The 19,021-nt window shown below is 37.1% G+C and overlaps 1 protein-coding gene across 1 annotated transcript in view; it reads left to right on the top strand.

Annotated features, from left to right (window-relative positions):
- Window positions 1-19,021, top strand: part of IMPG2 (interphotoreceptor matrix proteoglycan 2) — a 65,243-nt gene that overhangs the window by 23,496 nt on the left and 22,726 nt on the right. Inside the window, exons 8-12 of the mRNA XM_032477927.1 lie at window positions 863-1,024; window positions 4,895-4,953; window positions 7,147-7,167; window positions 13,725-13,969; window positions 14,350-14,435. Coding sequence (XP_032333818.1) covers window positions 863-1,024; window positions 4,895-4,953; window positions 7,147-7,167; window positions 13,725-13,969; window positions 14,350-14,435 — 573 coding nt within the window. The remainder of the gene's footprint in view (window positions 1-862; window positions 1,025-4,894; window positions 4,954-7,146; window positions 7,168-13,724; window positions 13,970-14,349; window positions 14,436-19,021) is intronic.

Below are 19,021 nucleotides of genomic sequence, written 5' to 3'. Positions count from 1 at the left end.
TATACATTCATTTGTATTATTTTTTTAGATTCCATATGTAAGTAATATATAGTATTTGTCTTTCTCTGTCTGACTTATTTCACTAAGCGTAATATTCTCTCAGTTCATCTATGTTGCTGCAAATGGCAGTATTTCATTCTTTCTTACGGCTGAGTGATATTCCATTGTGTGTATGTGTATGTATATGTGTGTGTGTATCATATCTTCTTAATTCAGTTGTCTGTTAATGGGCATTTAGGTTGCTTCTATGTCTTGGCTGTTATAAATAATGCAGCTCTGAACATTGGGGTGCATATCTTTTTGGATTAGTGTTTTTGTTTTTTCTGGATATGTACCCAGGAGTCATATGACAGTTCTATTTTTGGTTTTTTAAGGAGTCTCCATACCGTTTTCCAGTGACTGCACTAATTTACATTCCCACCAGTGTACAAGGGTTCCCTTTTCTCCATATCCTCTCCAGCATTTGTTATTTGTAGACTTTTTGATGATAACCTTTCTGACAGGTGTGAGGTAATACCTCATTGTGGTTTTCATTTGCATTTCTCTAATAATTAATGACGGATTATTTCAGCTCTTTTTCTACTCACTTATAAACAGTCAACTTCAGTGGTTATCTGTGGAAAATTTTCTATCTTTCTCTGAACCTGTCATTGTGTATTGAAATGAATGTACAAATACACAGTAATTCTAATACTAGCCTATGTCTTAACGTCTACCAGTTAGTTTCAAAGTAAAATAGTATATAAACAGTCACCATCAGAAGTTGTCTTTAGCACAGGACCTGACATATAGGTGATCAATAAATATTTGTTGATTGAATAAGTAATCATTGACATTTATTGTTCTCTCTCTAAAAATCCAGATTAGCAATGAAATTGAGAATGTGATAGAAGAATCCACAAAACCAGCAACTGAGCAGGTTGCAGAATTCAGTATCCACCTTTTGGGAGAGCAATACAAGAAAGAACTACAGGATCCCTCCAGCTTCTACCACCAGCGCCTTGCGGAAGAGTTTATTTCAGAGGTGGTGATTTTTTTGGTATACAAGATAGTTTGCTGGGGTTGTAGTTTTCCCATATTCACAACACTGGTTAAATGTAGGTTTAGAATTCAAACTCTCCACCTACTTGGTTCAGGGAGTGGTGACTTAGTCATTTCTTCAGAAAATGCTGTGAAAAGTTCACAGAAAGACAGATAAATTATTTCAATGAAACAAAATTTTGTACGCATTTGCCATCTACTAACAAATAAATGCTATTTCCAATGTTTGCTGCACAGCCAAGGAAGAAATGTGTTCCATGGCATGGTTTTAACTTGACAATATTTGGAGAAATGAGCATCTTTGAGAAACTATATACAGTGTGTCATTTTTCTTGAGGGAACATTAAACTTAATTTCTTTTTAATTTATAGTTGTTATTCTTTTAAATTGAAAATTTTTGACCAGTTAATACATAGATGGTACGTGGTACCACGTTCAAAGGACAAAAGGACATCCAATGAAAAGTAAATTTCCCTCTTATTGGAAGTATTTTAAAAAAGAGGTTTCTTTAAAGAATTGTACAGTAGCCCATCCCACAACTTTAGTTTCTGGAAGAATTCTATATAGGAGTTGAATTCAAGATTCTTTCCATCGGAAATGACCCATTCTTGGCCCTCTTCTTGTGTGATTTTGCTCTTGTGTAGACAGTAGGGCATTGAGTGCCCGTCTCCCCTCTCTGCCCAGTGAGAGTGCACATCATTCCTTCCTGTTTATTTCTTTTCCATCCCTCTTGATGGGGTTCTCCTTGGCCAAGTTTTTTAATTCCATTACCTTGGACTAATTTCTTCCTCTAGACACTGTGTCTAGATGAGAAATAAAAATGTGCATCTTTCAGCCAAAGAGCATCATTGCAGCCATCAGACATGGGGAGTGTAGGCCAGATGATTGATTTTCCTAGCTGTGTGGCCAAGCTGTGAGTCTGGGTGGTATGTGGAAGAAATGTTAGCCAGGCCAGTGGCCACCTGGCATCAGATAGTGTCTTGGATCAGCTGTTTGGTTCTTTCTGCCCTTGGATTAAGGAATTTTTAATAAACCTCTGTGTTTGGGTAAACAATTGCTCAGAATGACTGCACATTTGGAGAAAGTCTAATAAACACTCTGAAAAACATTTCCAGTAGGGACTTTATGAGGTAGGTAGCTACTGGCTTGAAGTTATTTGAGGGCAGTGAAGGGTCTGGGCCTACACGAAACAAGTTCCTTCTCTGGCCTGTTTCTACATCCCCATCCCTTTACCCAGAATAAAATGTCTCCCAGTAACCACTTCTCTGTGCGAAACTGCAGAGTCAGGATCATGTCTACGAAGGTCCTGTCGCATGTTTACTGCAAACTGAAGGAGGCCATTTAGCTCTCTCCCTGCAGGACACAGTCACGGGGATTGTTCCTTCTGTACTATTTCTTAGCAAATACAGGAAGATACCCAGGGGAAAAGGAAGCCTGCTTGGGAAGGATTGAGGTGTAGGGGCTGTTACTCTTTTTTTATGAGAAGAGTAAGATAAACTTGGGACAACACCAAGAATGACATCAGGGCAGGAAAGGTCATTGTGATAGGCTTGGGCATGTGGATACCTGAAGACAGCCATGGTATCAACACAGCATCCTTGCATAGTGCTCTGTGTTCTGCAGGCTGCTGTATGTTGGTTTGCTAACAGCAGTCATGTGGGCGAGCATCTCCATTTTATAGATGAAGCCCAGGAGGGTAAGTAACTTGTTCATTGTTATTTCAGCTTCTAGGAGTAGAAGGGAAAATCAGGTTTCCTTCCTTTGAAGTGTTCCTTCCTTTATATCACACAGCATTCCCTTCATTCTAATTCAGGTGAGAAGTTGTGGTGAGCCTCACAGTTTTCCCAGTGCTGGCCCCAATTTTAAACTATATTTATCATGAGTCAAAGGAAAGAGAATGAGACATGTAATTCTGTGGGAAGCATTTGGGTGTCAGTGTTAGAAAGATTGGAAATTAAATAAATTCTGATTCGGTCACTCACCAAATGCATAATCCTGGGCAAGTTAGTTGACGTCTCAGAGCCTCAGTTTTCTCAACTGTAGAACTGGGAATATATATACCTCTTGGGAGTGTTGAAAGGACTAGAAGTAATATTTCAAAGCACTAGTCACAGAGCAGTCACTCAATAAATTGCACCTATTATTAATCTTAATGTTAATAAAGTGGAATGACTTCTTACAACTGGACACCTGTAGCTAACTGGGGGTGATGGATTAGAATACCTATATGGTGCTTAGAATCAAGAGATGACAAAGCCCCAGATGAGACGGGTTTAGTGTTAATAATGAGATGCAGTTGTACAGTATTTTGCAGTTAATGGAGTACTATCAGCTACATTCATTTTTATCTTACAAAAGCTGATGTGGTCGTTGGGCAGGGAAGCACTAGTGCTATGAAAGAAGACTTGTGCATGGCCACCCTGCCAGCTAAAAGAGCTGGGACTGACCCTCACTCTTCGGATTCCCAGTCCTGCGAAATTCTTTCCCTAACTCCCACCCTCCAAGAATTACAGCACTTCTCTCTTTTACTCTGAGAATAAAACAAGGTGAATTCTTACAGCCAAAAAGTATCACAGGTTTGGATTCTCTGTCCAAAGGCATGAAGATCTTCAGTGAACCAAGATTTTTGAAAAATCCCATTCTCCTGATTATATAAGGACTTAGTTTTAAAAGCAGGTACCCAGAAGGGGAAGGTAGAGCTCAGTGGTAGAGTGTATGCTTAGCATGCACAAGGTCCTGGGTTCAGTCCTCAGTACCTCCATTAAATGTAGGTAAATAAGCCTAATTACCCTCCCCCTCAAAAAAGCAAAAATGAAACAAAACCAAAAACCAAAAAAAAAAAACAAGCAGATACCCAGAAATGTCCGCAAGTCCACTAACAACTTACTTCTCATGTTGTAGTGTTAGCCCTGTAGTGACTTTTCTGGTCACCTTCTGAAACATGGATTTAATGTTCAATTTTGTTAAATATGTTTTTGTGTATAACCTGATTTTTTTTTTTAGGTATTTAGTCCAATCTAGCATTTTTTTCTCCTCTAGTCACTAAGCTTATATTGATTCACGTGGCTAGATTTTAAAGACTCAGTAATAAAACTGGTTCCTACAATTGTGATGCTCATAGTTGAGCTTTTGACCAGTGAAGTTACCCAGTGACTGCTTCATAACCCCCTTTGTGACGATCAGTCATCAAGGCCTAAAGCCCAGGTCTGCAGGTTTCTTTCTTAACGTTAACTGTGTTCATAGTCCCTTGTGTTGTAGGAATAGGAAACAGATGCCACCAGACACTTTACGCTGAACACTTGACTGTGTGTCAGTGTGTGTGCTATGACCAGATTTCTAATCCATACAATTTCATTAGAAAATATTATTACATTTTTTTTGGAAACTAGTCCTTTTTTCATATTGCATCACATAAAGGAAAAAATAGTGCTTTGCCAATAAAAGTATGCTTTTTATAATTTGGAAAAAAATCAATATTAAATCACATCAGGGGAGGGTTTGGCTCAGTGGTAGAGTGCCTGCTTAGCATGCACAGGGTCCTGGGTTCAATCTCCAGTACCTCCACTGAGAAAGAAAGAAGCCTAATTACTGTCCCCCAAATAAAGCACATCAACACCTTAAAAAAAAACAACAACAAAATGAAAACAGACAAATGTGGCCATGTTGTGGTGAAAACTATTTTCTAACATAGTAACTATTATAATTTTCTTAACTTTCTGACCCATATATATCCATGTATGTGTACAAGCTTCTAATAGTTGTAAATAGTGCACTTTATATTCTACTCTGGAAAGCATTTTTTTCTTTGTACTTTTTTACATTTCTACATAGTTATAAAAATTTTTTTTAACAGGTTGAAAATGCATTTACTGGGTTACCAGGCTACAAGGACATTCGTGTACTTGACTTTAGGTAAATAGACTTTAAAAATGCACTTGTTTTGCAACATTCTTTATTTCAAATGGAATATCTTTTGTGTTTAGTATATATCCACTAACTACAATGATTCAAAATGATGTGAATGCTGTAATTCAGTGCTATTTTGTTAAGTTCATATTCTTAATCCTAGTTTTTCAGATGAGGAAACTGAGCTAGAAAAAGGTAAAATAATATATTCAGGGAGACACTCTAGATTTGTAGTTAGGCCAGGGTAAAAACTTAGGAATTCATGTCCCCAGCTTGCTGCTGCTAAGTTACACTGCTTTAATTTGGCACTGAGGGGAGCCTAAAATCAGATTAGATGTGACCTCAGCAAGCTACTGAAGTTTGTGAGTGCTCTACTGAGTTGACTTTGATGTCTTGGTGTAAGGCCACTCTGGAGGGAATGCAGTCATCAACATAACAGTTCTGGCTAAATTAGACACATCTTTTAAAGCTATCTCTTCCTTGCTTAAGACTCACAGCGTAATAACTTGTGAGTATTTATGGAGCGAATACTTTGTACTAGCCACTTCACATTCCTGACCTCATATAATCTTCAACCTTCCCGGCATAAATAGTAGTAGTAGTACGTACTTTGCTGAGGAGCACATAGATTTAAAAGGATGAAGTATTAAGCCCAAGGTCAGAGCGTTCGTGAATTAGAGTGGAAGAGGGATTTTGAAACAAAGTGGCTGACTTTATAGTTTTCTCTCTTAACCCTCATGCTAGACTCAGTACTCAGAATTTATGAGTGACGGCTGTGGCCCATCTTTCGGATGCAGGGGAGCATGAGTGGGGATGTGTAACCTCACGGCAAAATTAACAGTGTCAACCTTTTAACTTAGGCATAGCCTTGTCACAGCTTCTGGGTTTACCAGAAATAATAGCAAGCACTTACTTAGCATTTACAGCATGCCAGACTTCCTATCTATATTAATTCATTTAATCCCAACAGCCATGCTAAGAGATACTTACTATTATCCTCATTTTTTCTGATCAGAAAACCGGAGCACAGGGAATTTAAATACTTTATATTTATCTAAGAACACTCAGCTAGTTATTGGTGCAGGGGAGAGGACCAGGATGGTAAATTGACCCTCCACCTACCCTCACACCATGACCAGTCTCCCCAGTTCAACCTGAGCACTTTTCACAGAATATTGCCTCCCCGTTGTGACTAAAGCTCACATGAGAACCTGAGAATGTGAGGCCTTTATTAAAAAATACTTTTGGAATACTTTGGGTAAATTATTTATTTATTTATTTATTTTTGTTTCTCATTTTCTTTACCTGTAATATGAGGATGCTAATGGTCCTTAAAAAGTTTTCATGAGGATTGTATAAATTAATTTTTATAAAATGCTTAGCACAGTTCCTGGCATATGGGAAGTTCTATTAAGTGTCTGTTACGTAAAATAAATAATATTAAAGGCTATGCAGTAACCTATAGATTAGCCAGTCCTGACCTTTCCTTATCCGTGGGACCTTACTGTGTACCATCTGATTTTTTCTTCTCTTCTCTTCTCTTCTCTTCTCTTCTCTTCTCTTCTCTTCTCTTCTCTTCTCCTCTCTTCTCTTCTCCTCTCTTCTCTTCCCTTTCTTTCTTTCTTTCTCTCTTTCTTTCTCTCTTTCTTTCTTTTTATTGAAGTATAGCAAATTATAATGTGTCAATTTCTCATGCACAGCACAATGTCCCAGTCATGCATATACATATATATATATATTCATTTTCATATTCTTTTTCATTAAAGGTTATTACAAGATATTGACCATAGTTCCCTGTGCTAAAGAAACTTCTTCCCTTTTCATTTATTTTAATACCACAGAACACATTGTATCCCCCCAAAAGTGTTCCTAATTTTGTTAATGCCAACAACTGGAGTCTTCTGCTGATCTACTGAAAAAGTTTATTTATAAAGAGATAACCATATATTAATTGTTTAGAAGTATTTTTTAACAAAGCTTAAAGACAGTAAAGACTATTGATTTTAAAATAGAACACTTTCTCCACTTTTGCGCACTTCCTTCAATGTACAGAAATTTGTCATTATCTGGTACTATACAAGCATTTTCATTTAAGGAAACACTTCAGAGGAAATATGTTAAGAACTTGCACTTTGATGAGTTATATGACAATTATAACTATCCTAAACTCTGTTTAACACTTTCAATTTTTATTTTCAGGTCCCCTAAGGAAAGTGGCAGGTAGAGTACTTTTTGGCACTTTCTATACTGTTCACTGAATGAAGAGGTGGTTTAGAAAATATGGTAGCCTTCAGTCAAAGGGAGCATGCCTCAGTTCCTTTGTCCTTGCCAGTATCACTGTCCATCTCCTTACAGATCAGGAGTCAGCAAACCTTTTCTATTAAGAGTTGGATAGCAAATATTTTAAACAATTTTTACATCATGCAATCTCTGTGGCATCTATTCAACTCTGTCACTATCAAATGAAAGTAGATATAAGCAATACATTGAAAACATTTATTGTATTCTAATAAAACTTATTTATGGACCCTGAAATCTGAATTTCATATAATTTTCATATATCACAAAATATTGTTGTTTTGATTTTTTCAAACATTTAAGAATATAAAATCCATTAACTCATGGACAGCAGGCTAGCTTTAGCTCACAAGCTATAGTTTACAGACTCCTCTCATACACTACTGACTGACAAATAGTTTTTATTTTATTTTTATTTTTAAATTTTAGTTTTTTTTACTGAGGTATAGTTGATTTACAATATTATGTAAGTTTCAGATGTACAACATAACAATTCACTATTTTTAAAGGTTATACTCCATTTATAATTATAAAATATTGGCTATATTCTTTGTATAATATAATCTGACAAATACTTTAAAATATTGAGTTACACTTAATTTAAAATTGGAATGAAATTGGCATTAACGTAAACACTTTCAAGTATACTGTTATCATTCAGTGGTATAATCAAATATCACTTGTAGTGGTAAATAAAGGGGAAAAAGCTGATCTCTATCATAGTTCATTTGCAAAAACAGCTGCTTTCTGGAATTTCTTAGAAGCATAATACAAAAGCATAGTCAGTCCCCCTTTTTGAAAGTATTTTTGCCTTTGAATTCAAGTTTATTTAAAATTGACTTTCTCTTGGAAGATTGATAAGCATAATATAGAATTTACGAAGCAAATTCATAGGGTAACTGTTTCTATATTTAGAGATACAGTAATACTCCTTCATCGTAATATATTTTCTTTTAAAAATATTTTTATTTTTAATTGAAGTATAGCAGATTTACAATATTATACTAGTTTCAGGTGTATAATAAAGTGATTCAGTACTTTTATAGATTATACTCTGTCTAAAGTTATTATAAAATATTAGCTATATTCCCAGTACTGTGCAATATACCCTTGTAGCTTATTTATTTTGTACGTAGTAGCTTGTATTTCCTAGTCCCTACCCCTATTTTGCCCCTCTCCTCCCCTTTCCACTAGTAACCACTAGTTTGTTTTCTGTATCTGTGAGTCTGTTTCTGTTTTGTTATATTCGTTTTTTTTTTTTTTAGATTCCATATGTAAGTGATAACTTATAGTATTTGTCTTTTTCTGTCTGATTTGTTTCACTAAGTGTAATACCTCCAGGTCCATCCATGTTGTTTTGCCTTCATTTATATAAGATATAAATATAATATCTTATATTTGTAAAGGGCTTTCTGACTTCTTCATTTTCACTTATATTATTTTAGCAAGTATTTACTAAGCGTCTGCAATTGGGCAAACCCTGCACCTGTAAAAATGAATAATACTTGGGCTCCAGCCTCTAGGAACACATGGTCTAATTAAGAGTGCTTTCAGAGATATATCAAAGTACTGGTTCTTTTATTTATTTATTTTTGCTTTATTTCCTTATGTCCCTGTGAGATAGTGAAAATGAGAGTTAATATTCATTCTCCTTTTAGAGGTGAGGAAATTTTGTCTTAGAGAGGCACATTGATTTGCCATAAGTTATATGACTCGAAGGTATGAGATATTTACCCAAGTTAATCAGAATTTGGGTGTCTGTACTCTTACTATAGGCAGACTGCTCTTTGTGTATGTATTATAGGTATATGTGTTGATTGTCAGTATTCAGTCAAAAGGCCTGATTGTTTAATTGCTGCCCTTATTAGAATGTTAAAACAATCCAAACTCTAATGTTAACCCTATGATCAAAGAATGGTATTCAGTTGCTGAGTGCTAAGTTCTCTATAGCGGCACAGATAGCAATTCAATATGAAGTCATTAGATTTTATGATAGAATTGTTAACCTAGGTACAGTTTTTAAAATTGTTCAGTGTTGTCAGATAGTGACCAGTTGACAGAGTTTACTTATAACTTTTTGGCATACTTTTATTCTGAGCTGTGTATGAATGAATGTGTGGCACAGAAATAGTCCGTATAGTATACAACCTTTCTCTCTCTCCACAAAATTTATATGCATGTGAAATTTTCTGTTTGCTTGTACCTCTTTCAAGATGCACACATTAAGTTAGTAGGACCTATTTGAAGTGAATCAACAAAATATCTGCCTGGTATACACGCTTCAAAACTTCAACTCCAGGCTTTGTAAGTATGCACCTTCTTCCTAACAGAAGTGTGAGAGAAGAAGGGATATCTGAGTTCCTCTGAAATACCTTTAACTTGATTTATCTAAATGAGATGTAATGTCATAATTTATTTCTACTTAAAATCTGCTCATATCAAACAGCCAATCAGGGCATTGGAGGTGAGAGAATAGGAAATGGTAAATTTCACCTCCACAAGATTGGTGTCTCTGGAAGTAGCTGTCAGACAGAGAAGGTTTCCTCTATGTAGCAGTTGTTTCAGTGTCATTTAGAAGACATGGGATGATGATATATTGGTGGTTGGTTAATCTGGAGTTGCTGAGTGCAGTAAGCCAGCACAGCTTTCTTCAATCATATCATGTCTGGTCACCAGTGTGCATTCTGCTTCTTATTTGCTTCCTTGTTCTGCTGGCTTTCCTTTATTCTATTCTGCATCTTGAGATGTCCCCATTTGCCATGCCAGAACTTAGTCTGTTACGCTGAAGTTCTTCAATCTCAGAATAGGTGGTTTTCTGATACTTCAAGCATTTCTTTGAATTCTCTTTCCAGGACAAAAACTTGGTAGTAAATTGCAGTATCTCTCTGAGGCATTTTATCTTCTTTGATGAATTTATCCTCACTAGGCAGGTAGATTATATGAGAAGTATTATTTTTAGATGTCCAAGAGAAACATTGGAAGACAAATTATATTTTGCCAATAAAGAACAAGGCCAGTAATCTAAACCAGACTGCCGGGTTTGCACAGATTTCTTGATCCAGGAACATCTCTTGGTCTTCTCCCTGTGACATTTAAAAGCATGCAGAGCACATGGTAGGCTTTCAGTAAAGACTTGATCTCTTTGTCTGATTTTCTTTACAGCCTGGGAACCAACTCAAGTGCTAACTGGCACAGCCTTTTCTTCTTCTCTCTCTTTTTTTTCCTCCCTTATCACTGCTTCCTGTCTTAGAGCCATGTTAACATCTTAATAGACTGGGCAAAAACCCCAAGGAGAAGCTGGTCTTTCTGGAGATGTTGGCATGGTCCACTCCACAGAGCTTGGGAAGAGCATGCACATGCCCACAGAGTTGGGTTGTGGCTGTCTAGGAGTGTCCCTAAAATGATTACTCAGAGGACACAAATGTCTGAACGTTATATGTATGCTCTTTAGGGTGAAAAATTAATATTTCATATTTAGAGACGAAAAACCCTTCAGATTAAGTCAGGAGTATCACATACTGTCATTAAGTGGCACAAATTCAATGGTCTTACCTGCCTGCATTAGTGAATAAAGTTGAACATTTGTTTTTCATTATTTTCAGAAGTATGTATTAAACTACTGTGAGCCAGGCATTGTGCTAGATGCCTGGGACAAATGTGGTATGGTGAGTTCTGACCAGTAGGTGTCCCTCTTACTGTTTTATTTCACTGTGGGGCCATCATTTGGTTACTTTAGTGTTTTTTACTGAATTGATTTCTTTACAAAAGAAGATCAAAATTACCCACGAATCATCATATTCTGAAATGAAAAATTACGGGATTGAGGGAACTTCTGGACAACAGACAAGCAGATGTCTCGCCAGTTAGTAGAGCATCAAAGTGTCAAAATGCTCAATTACCACTTTAAAGCTCCCTAAACCACTTTGTTGGAAGTGGCAGCTTATCTGGGAGGAAAACCTTATTGAAGTTCCTCAGAGTGAGACAGAAGCATCATGCCTGGCTGCTTGTATGGCAGATGATGGATAATGCCGGTATGGCATCCCCTGTAGACTAGGGTGTGATCTGCAGCAAACAGGCCCAGGGCAGGTCCAGAACTGCCGGTGCTTCCAGGAAGGAGAGGTCTCTAAAGACCAATTCATGCTTACCAAACCACGAAGTACAATGCATAATGCCGGCATGGCATCCCCTGTAGACTAGGGTGTGATCTGCAGCAACCAGGCCCAGGGCAGGTCCAGAACTGCCGGTGCTTCCAGGAAGGAGAGGTCTCTAAAGACCAATTCATGCTTACCAAACCACAAAGTACAATGCATTCCCTAGGATGCAAGTTGATCTATTTAAAGCAAGAACTATGTCTGCCAACTGACCAATTAGTGCATTGGCTGGCTTATGCATTCTTTCCCCATCAACAGTCTGTAGGGAGTTACAATCAAAAGTTCCTTTTGCAGGCTTGAGATCAGAGAAGGGAAGTTGGGAGATCATCAAACCAGGTTAACCTATTGTAGCTGACTCTAACCTAGGAATCTGTGTTATAAGGAAGCCACAATACACTGATCAGAAGACTTACACTAAATAGTAACATAAATTAATTGACTAACCCCTTTTCTAGACTCCATGAGACCATACTCATTATGCTGATACTGTTTTCTTTTTTTCATATATATGAATACCTTGAATAGGCTACAGTTTTCTCTTTGCATTCAGACAAGTATAGATTTCTGTTACATGAATAGGCATTGGGTACCCGTTAGTGCCAGGGACCAAGCCAAACACTGGAGACAGAAACTCAAGGAGAGACTACAAAGCAGTCACTATAAGCAAAATCTTTTTACAAAACAACAAAGGCTGTAATCAAGGAATATATAAGTGAGCTCAGAGGAAGGAGTGCTGAATTTATTTGTATGCTTTGCTTTGGGCATCATTTTGCTCCTGTAGGATGTCTGAAGGTTGCAGATTGTTTCCACTGCGCATTGATTTTAGTGGCTTATCTTTGGGAAAGTGGTGTTCTTTCCTCTACAGGGATCTTGGTGTGGCTGGCTGGGCACTACCTCTGATGGCTGTGTCTCATAGACTGGCTGGGAGCCAGGGTGATGATTTGAGCAAAGCCATTCTCATAATGATTTTTTTCTGATAATAGTTTAATTAAAGGTACTGAGAGTAGTTCAGAATGCCATGCTGGAGTCAGGCAGATCTGTGTGTGAATCTTTACCCCCTAAATATTGTGAAATGCAGGTCTTTTGACTTCTTTAAAGCTCAGTTTCTTAACAATAATCTGAAGCTAATAAAACCTTCATATGGTTATTATGAAAATTAAATGAGATAAAGCATGTGAAATACCTGTCACATTGTAAGCACTTACAAAAATGTTAGCTTTTAGCTGTTAGGGAAATCTGAGTTAGAATGTAGAAGAAGTCCTATTGGCTTAACAATCTTATATTCCAATGTTATTTCTTCAAAATGACTATTATCAAATGACACATCAACTCCTACTGTTTCACTTTATCCTTTTATTCCAAGAAATCTTCTCTTTGCTTGTGGGAAGAGAGAGAGTGAAAATCAGGCCCCATTCCCAGACAGAGTTACTTCTTAGCACTTGTCAAAGTCTTATTCAACTCATTAGTGAGGGAGCCAGAAAGAAAACGAGAGCTAGTTTCTACAGCGTTTGAAAGAAATTTATATAGTTAATTGGGACAGGTTTGCTAAATTAGAGACAACATTGCTTAATGCCTTACAGGGTAGTAAAATCATAAACTGTGGAGTTATCACTCCTACCAGGCCAAAAATCTCGTCACATCTTAGTAGTTCTTTTACAATTCAGTATTAAACTTTATAGGACTGTAAATTGTCTGGGCTGTCAAACAAAAGTACCTCTCCTGAGAGACTTAGATAACTATCATATTAGAAGATATTCTAGGATGATATTTTAAAAACTCACAAATCATCAGTTTGCTTTATTTCCGAATATTTCATATTTTCCTTTCACAATAAATAACTATGTTTTAGTGCATAGTAATTAAACTTTTTCATTGCTTCACTCCCTGCTGTGGAGTACATAATTCATCCAGCAACAATAATAAAGAGATGCAAGAGGATTTCCCATTGTTGGAGTTAGAAGGCTTGGTTTTGTTTTGTTTTGTTTTGTTTTTAAATAGGGAAAGGAGGAAGCAGGTTGATAGTGAAAAGGAGCAGTTGGTTTTGAAGGAGGAAAGAAGGGGTGAGAATGTTGGGGAGGAAGATGCTCGGCATTCTGCAGGGTTGACTCTGTGGCCTCCTTGGAACTCTTTCCATGTTCTTAGAGTTATGACCCTCTGTTCTCTGGGAAGAAGGGGATGGCCAAAGTTTACCCCGAGTCTGCAGAGAATGGTGATGGAATTTTGCTTTTTGAGACTCCTGAGGTTGAATATTTGTTCCCCAGGGGTTCAAAGCACCATTCTGTGTGTTTCCTTAAAAGGACCTGATCTGTTTTCCCTTTTCATCCATAGTGGCGTAGATGTTCACTATGCAGTTACCTTCAATGGCGAGGCCATCAGCAATACCACCTGGGACCTAATTAGCCTTCACTCCAACAAGGTGGAGAACCATGGTCTTGTGGGACTGGATGACAAGCCCACTGCTGTCTACACAATTAGTAACTTCAGGGATTACATTGCTGAGACACTGCACCAGAAGTTTTTGCTGGGGAGCTCCTCTTTGAATCCAGATCCTGACTCCCTTCAGCTTATCGATGGTAAGTTTGATGTCCATTAAGTCCTTGTATGGTTCAACTTTCTTATTAAAATGAAAAAAAAAGTCACTTTAAACAGCTACTTCGTGGGAATCTTGAAATGAGTAAAAACTGCTTGAGAAATGAAAGAAGGTAATACAGGGGTGTCCTACATGTAATGATGGGAAGATTCTTTATGTTGGAGTCTTATAATCTAGACAGACTGTGCGAATACAAGTCAAATATCTGAATAAAGTACCAAGCATTTTCTATGCAAGTACCCCCCATCTGTTCTACCCAAATCTGAGCTATAAAAAGGAGGAACTTGGGTTTCACTTGTCCCTGAACCTCAAATACAATAGTGTCTCCACTAAAAATGTTCTTTAATATTGTTCTTTTTTCAGTGAGAGGAATTTTACTTCCCCAAAGTGAAGACCAGGTGTGGAACACACAAAGTTCAGGTGTTCAGGAAACCTTACCATCTATCTTGGTAAGTATGTTTCTGTGTTTCATGCCTAGAACCAGGCCCTCAGGCTTCTCTCTTTGGTACACTCACCTGCTTACTTTGGCAACTTGAATTTCCCAAGCTGTTCCTATTTCAAATATTTTCTTACATCATCCTTGGGATGTTATTCATAGTTGTCAGGTCACGGGTCCTAAATATTGATTCGGAAAATTTAAACCTTCAGCATGGTTAGTTAAATGAAGTCCACACATTTGGCATTGCCAGACTCCACATGTGGTAGAAAACTTATTTATGGTTCATATTTATTTGGTGATAATTAAGCTATGAGTGCCACTGTGTTGTTCTTTAAAAGTTAGACAGAAATAGTTTTTATAGCCAAGATTATAAATTCATGTATGTAGGTACAGAGTATAGATTTTTGTCCCAAGGATTGTATTGAAGAAAAAGTTTAGACTCCAAAGCTTATAGAGCAGTGTGTGTATGGAGAGGAGGGAAGGAAGAATGAAACACTGGCTAGCTGACCAATGAGAGACTCCGAGTCAGGCTGCCTTTTCGCCTGGGCAGAAAACATTCCCATTTGCACAGAAACAGCATGGAATGAATTTTCTTTTTTGTTCTTATCACTCAACTGCCCTGGGCTCTCCTCTGTCCCCTTCAAACCTCCACTTGACACGTCACCTCTAGGGAAGCATCCAGTAGAATAGAAAGTGGCTTCCTCAAGTGCAGGTAAAACAACAGCCCCAACAACACTAGAGACTAAACTGTCTACAGTGACTACATTATCTTTTATTATCACACAGACACAGAATGGAGGCTGCCTTAATCCACATTCCCCGCTTCCTTCTACTCCTTGAGGCTTCTTTTCTGTCTCATGGGGCAGAAGATAAATTGTTGATTAATTTGAAATACTTGTTTCTTGGCTTTAATGCAGGAGTGGAAATTTAGAAAGCCTGCCCCAAATTGGCTTAACAATTAATTTGTGCAGCCATTACTTCTACTCAGTTATAGAGCAACTCAGTTTTGAAATGTGGAGTCACTGAAAATACTCTTTTCACTAAGTTCCATGTTGGAGAAAGATGGTTAGAGGGGGACTGACCTCAGAGATTACATTCATTTGGTGTTTATTTGTTCATTCACTCAAATATATTTATTTTGTGCTTTTCATGTGCCAAGTGCTGAGGAAACTAAGACAAATAAGGTGTGGCCTTGCCTACAAGAAGTTTCCAGTCTGGTTGTGGTAGACAGACCTCTACACAAATAATGTGGTGCTGTCATAGAAGTTCATTCAGGGTGTGGTGGCAAGGAGTGGTGATTCACAGTGAACATGGCACCTTTAGTCTCCGGTCTTCTAATCGCATTCTACTCAGGGCCTCTCTAATAACCACAATATTGTGATGATGTTTTAGAATGATGTTGGATAGACAAGGATTTCTGTATAAGCCGGGGTTGCAACCTGGAGACTAGCCATCTGGATCCAGCTAGAGGCGTGTGCTTTGGGGTTAAATTTTTTAAAAAGCCAATATTTAAAAATTAGGAGATTTTTGCATAAAAATGCAGGTTTCCAACTTCTTTGGAAAACCAGGAGATCTGGTATCATTAAGTTTACATTTCCCATTGCAAAAAGTGTCTAGAGCTTGGCTGAAAGAGGCCACACCCTTAATGATACCAAGCACTGACTAATTGGACTCATTGTCCATTTATATTGCCTGTTTTGTGGTTCTATTGGCATTTAAGCCAACTCCTTACTTTTCTGAATTTGAGGAGATGTTGGAATGTTAATGGGTGATAATAAGGCATGAAAAAAAAGAATGATTAGTTAGAAGTGTCTGGTTCTTGCTTCTCCCCCATTTCCCCCTCTGTTCTTTAGTGGAAGTGAGTTTTTTTTTAACTAGATTTGATTTTTAGCAATTATTTTAGAGGTAAGAATGTTGGGATATTGGATATGACACCTTTTGGCATCCTGATTTGGAAAATCACTTGTTGCACAGTAAGCTTCCTATAGCACTAGTAAGCTTTTCAGTTGGCATTAGCAGAAGTGAAACTGGCCAAGGTAATATTAAACCTGTTAATATACTACATTGAACTAAAAGAAGAATTCATAAGTTGAATTTGTTACCATGGGAACATCTATTCATATAAAAATAAATGAAGTGTTATTCCTGGCATGGATGTGTTCACCTTTTAAGATATATGAGAAAGCTTCATTGCTGTGCCATTGTTTTAGGGGGTACTTGTTTGGAAGATTTGGTCTTCCTTCATTTAAAAATTGATGTTGTTTACTTGCACATTTTATGTTGCTTACTTGTGACTTGACTTATTAAGGATAGAATGTTTTGTTTTAATTTTTATGTAATGAAAAGGAATTCAGCTTATAGATATATTGAAGTCATTTATTTCTTGAGAATTTCTTTTTCATTGAGGATTCAGCTGCTTTCTGATGTGTGTCTGGTCATAGGATCTGTCTGGTAAAACTCAGTTTCTTAAGTGTATGTCAAAGGGCTTAAGCCATCTCTCCTGGAAGTCTGAAAAAATGCGCACTTAGAATTTACAAGGATGCAAATATATCTGACTCAACTGGAAGCACAAGTGACTCTAACACATCTCTAGAAGTGGTTTTAAATAAGTAAGAGAAAAACAAGTGAATTCCCTGGTATGGTATGACCTGTCATCATCATAACTGCTATTCTGAGGAACAGTACTTGGTGTCGAGCAGATGGCCTTCTTACTTTTCACTGAATGTATATATGTAGTTTTAGATAATAGAAAAAAATGAGACAGGAAGAAACTTTTCCTTACATACAGACAGCCTTCATATTCAACATAGCAGACATTTAAAGAATAGAAAATGGTCCCGCCTCCTCTCTCTCCTTTGTGTTCAGCTGGGTCTTTTAGATCTGCGCACATACGCTAACCTGAATGAGAATTAGGCTGCCAAGTCGGCCAGCTCCAGTTTCTCCTCTGGGAATCCTTTTGCCATGTGGGTATATACACTTGTATATCTCCTTCAATGAGTAGTCTGGTATAGTGGACAGAGCACTGGGATGGTTCCATGAACCTCAGTTCTTTATCTTTAATAGGCAAGGTTGGACTAAATATTCTTAAGAGCCTTTCTAGTTATAAAATTTGATTTGTTTGTTATGTTCACACATACGTGTATGCTCAGCCCTGCTTCCTAAGATAAGATTTTTATAAACCTAAAGATGGCCTTATAAATCACCCAAGCCTTTGGCAAAACAAAAGCTGGTATTTTTACTTAATTTTTTTTTTTTTTTTACTTCTACATTCTTGACTTCAATTTATTGTCTTTTCATTTATGTGGAATTGAACTCTTGCTCTCTCCATCTGGTTCATTCTTTTTATTCCTCCCAGCTTTACTGAGATATAATTGACATACAGTGTTGTATAAATTTAAGGTGTACAATATGATGATTTGATACACTTATATATTGTGAAATACTTATCACAGTACAGTTAGTTAATACCTCCATCACTTCACATAATTACCTTTTTTGGGGGCGGGGGGTGATAAGAACATTTAAGATAAACTCTTCAGGCAGCTTTCAAGTATGTAACACAGTAAACTATAGTTACCATGTTGTACATCAGATACCCAGAACTTATTCAGCTTGTAACTGCAAGTTTGTACCCTTTGACTGACATCTCTCCATCTCCCCAACCCCAGCCCCTGGAAAACCCCATTCTGCGATTTTTTTTTTATGAGTTTGGCTTTTTCACATTCTACATATAAGTGATATCATGCAGTTTTTGTCTTTTTCTTCTGCTTTATTGCACTTTAGCGTTATGCCCTCAAGGTCCATCCACATTGTCACAAAGGGCAGGATTTCTTTTTCATGGCTGAATAATATCCCATTGTGTGTACATAGCACATCTTCTTTAGCCATTCATCTGTTGATGGACACTTAGGTTATTTCCATATCATGGCTATTGTGAATAATGCTGCTGTGAACATGAAAGTGCAAGTATCTGTTTCACTTACTGATTTAATTTCCTCTATCCATATATCCAGAACTGGGATTGCTGGATCATGTGTTAATTCCATTTTTATAAAGGGAGGTAGTTAGGTTTATTTATTATTATTATTTATTTAATGGAGATACTAGGGATCAAACCCATGACCTCGTGCATGCTAATCATGTGCTCTTCCACTAAGCTATAGCCTCCCCTCTGTGGTAATTCTATTTTTAATTTTTTGAGGAACCTCAGTACTGTTTTCTACAATGGCTATAACTATTTACATTCCCATCAACAGGGCACATGGGTTCTCTTTTCCCCACACCCTTACCAACACTTTTCTCTTGTCTTTTTGAGAATAGCCATTCTAACAGATGTTAGGTGGAACTTTATTGTGGTTTTGATTTGCATTTCCCTGGTGATGTTGGGCATCTTTTCATGTATCTATTGGCAATTTGAAATCTTCTTTGGAAAAATGTTTATTCAGGTTCTTTGCCCATTTTTAAATGTCTTTGGTTGTTTTGTTTTTGCTGCTGAGTTGTGTGAGTACCTGATATATTTTGGCTGTTAACCCCTTATCAAATATATGATTTATAAATATTTTTTCCTATTACATAGGTTTCATTTTGTTAATTGTT

The sequence above is a fragment of the Camelus ferus genome, chromosome 1 (assembly GCF_009834535.1).
Source record: "Camelus ferus isolate YT-003-E chromosome 1, BCGSAC_Cfer_1.0, whole genome shotgun sequence".
Classification (NCBI taxonomy): Eukaryota; Metazoa; Chordata; class Mammalia; order Artiodactyla; family Camelidae; genus Camelus; species Camelus ferus.
This window is presented reverse-complemented; position numbering and strand designations above follow the sequence as displayed.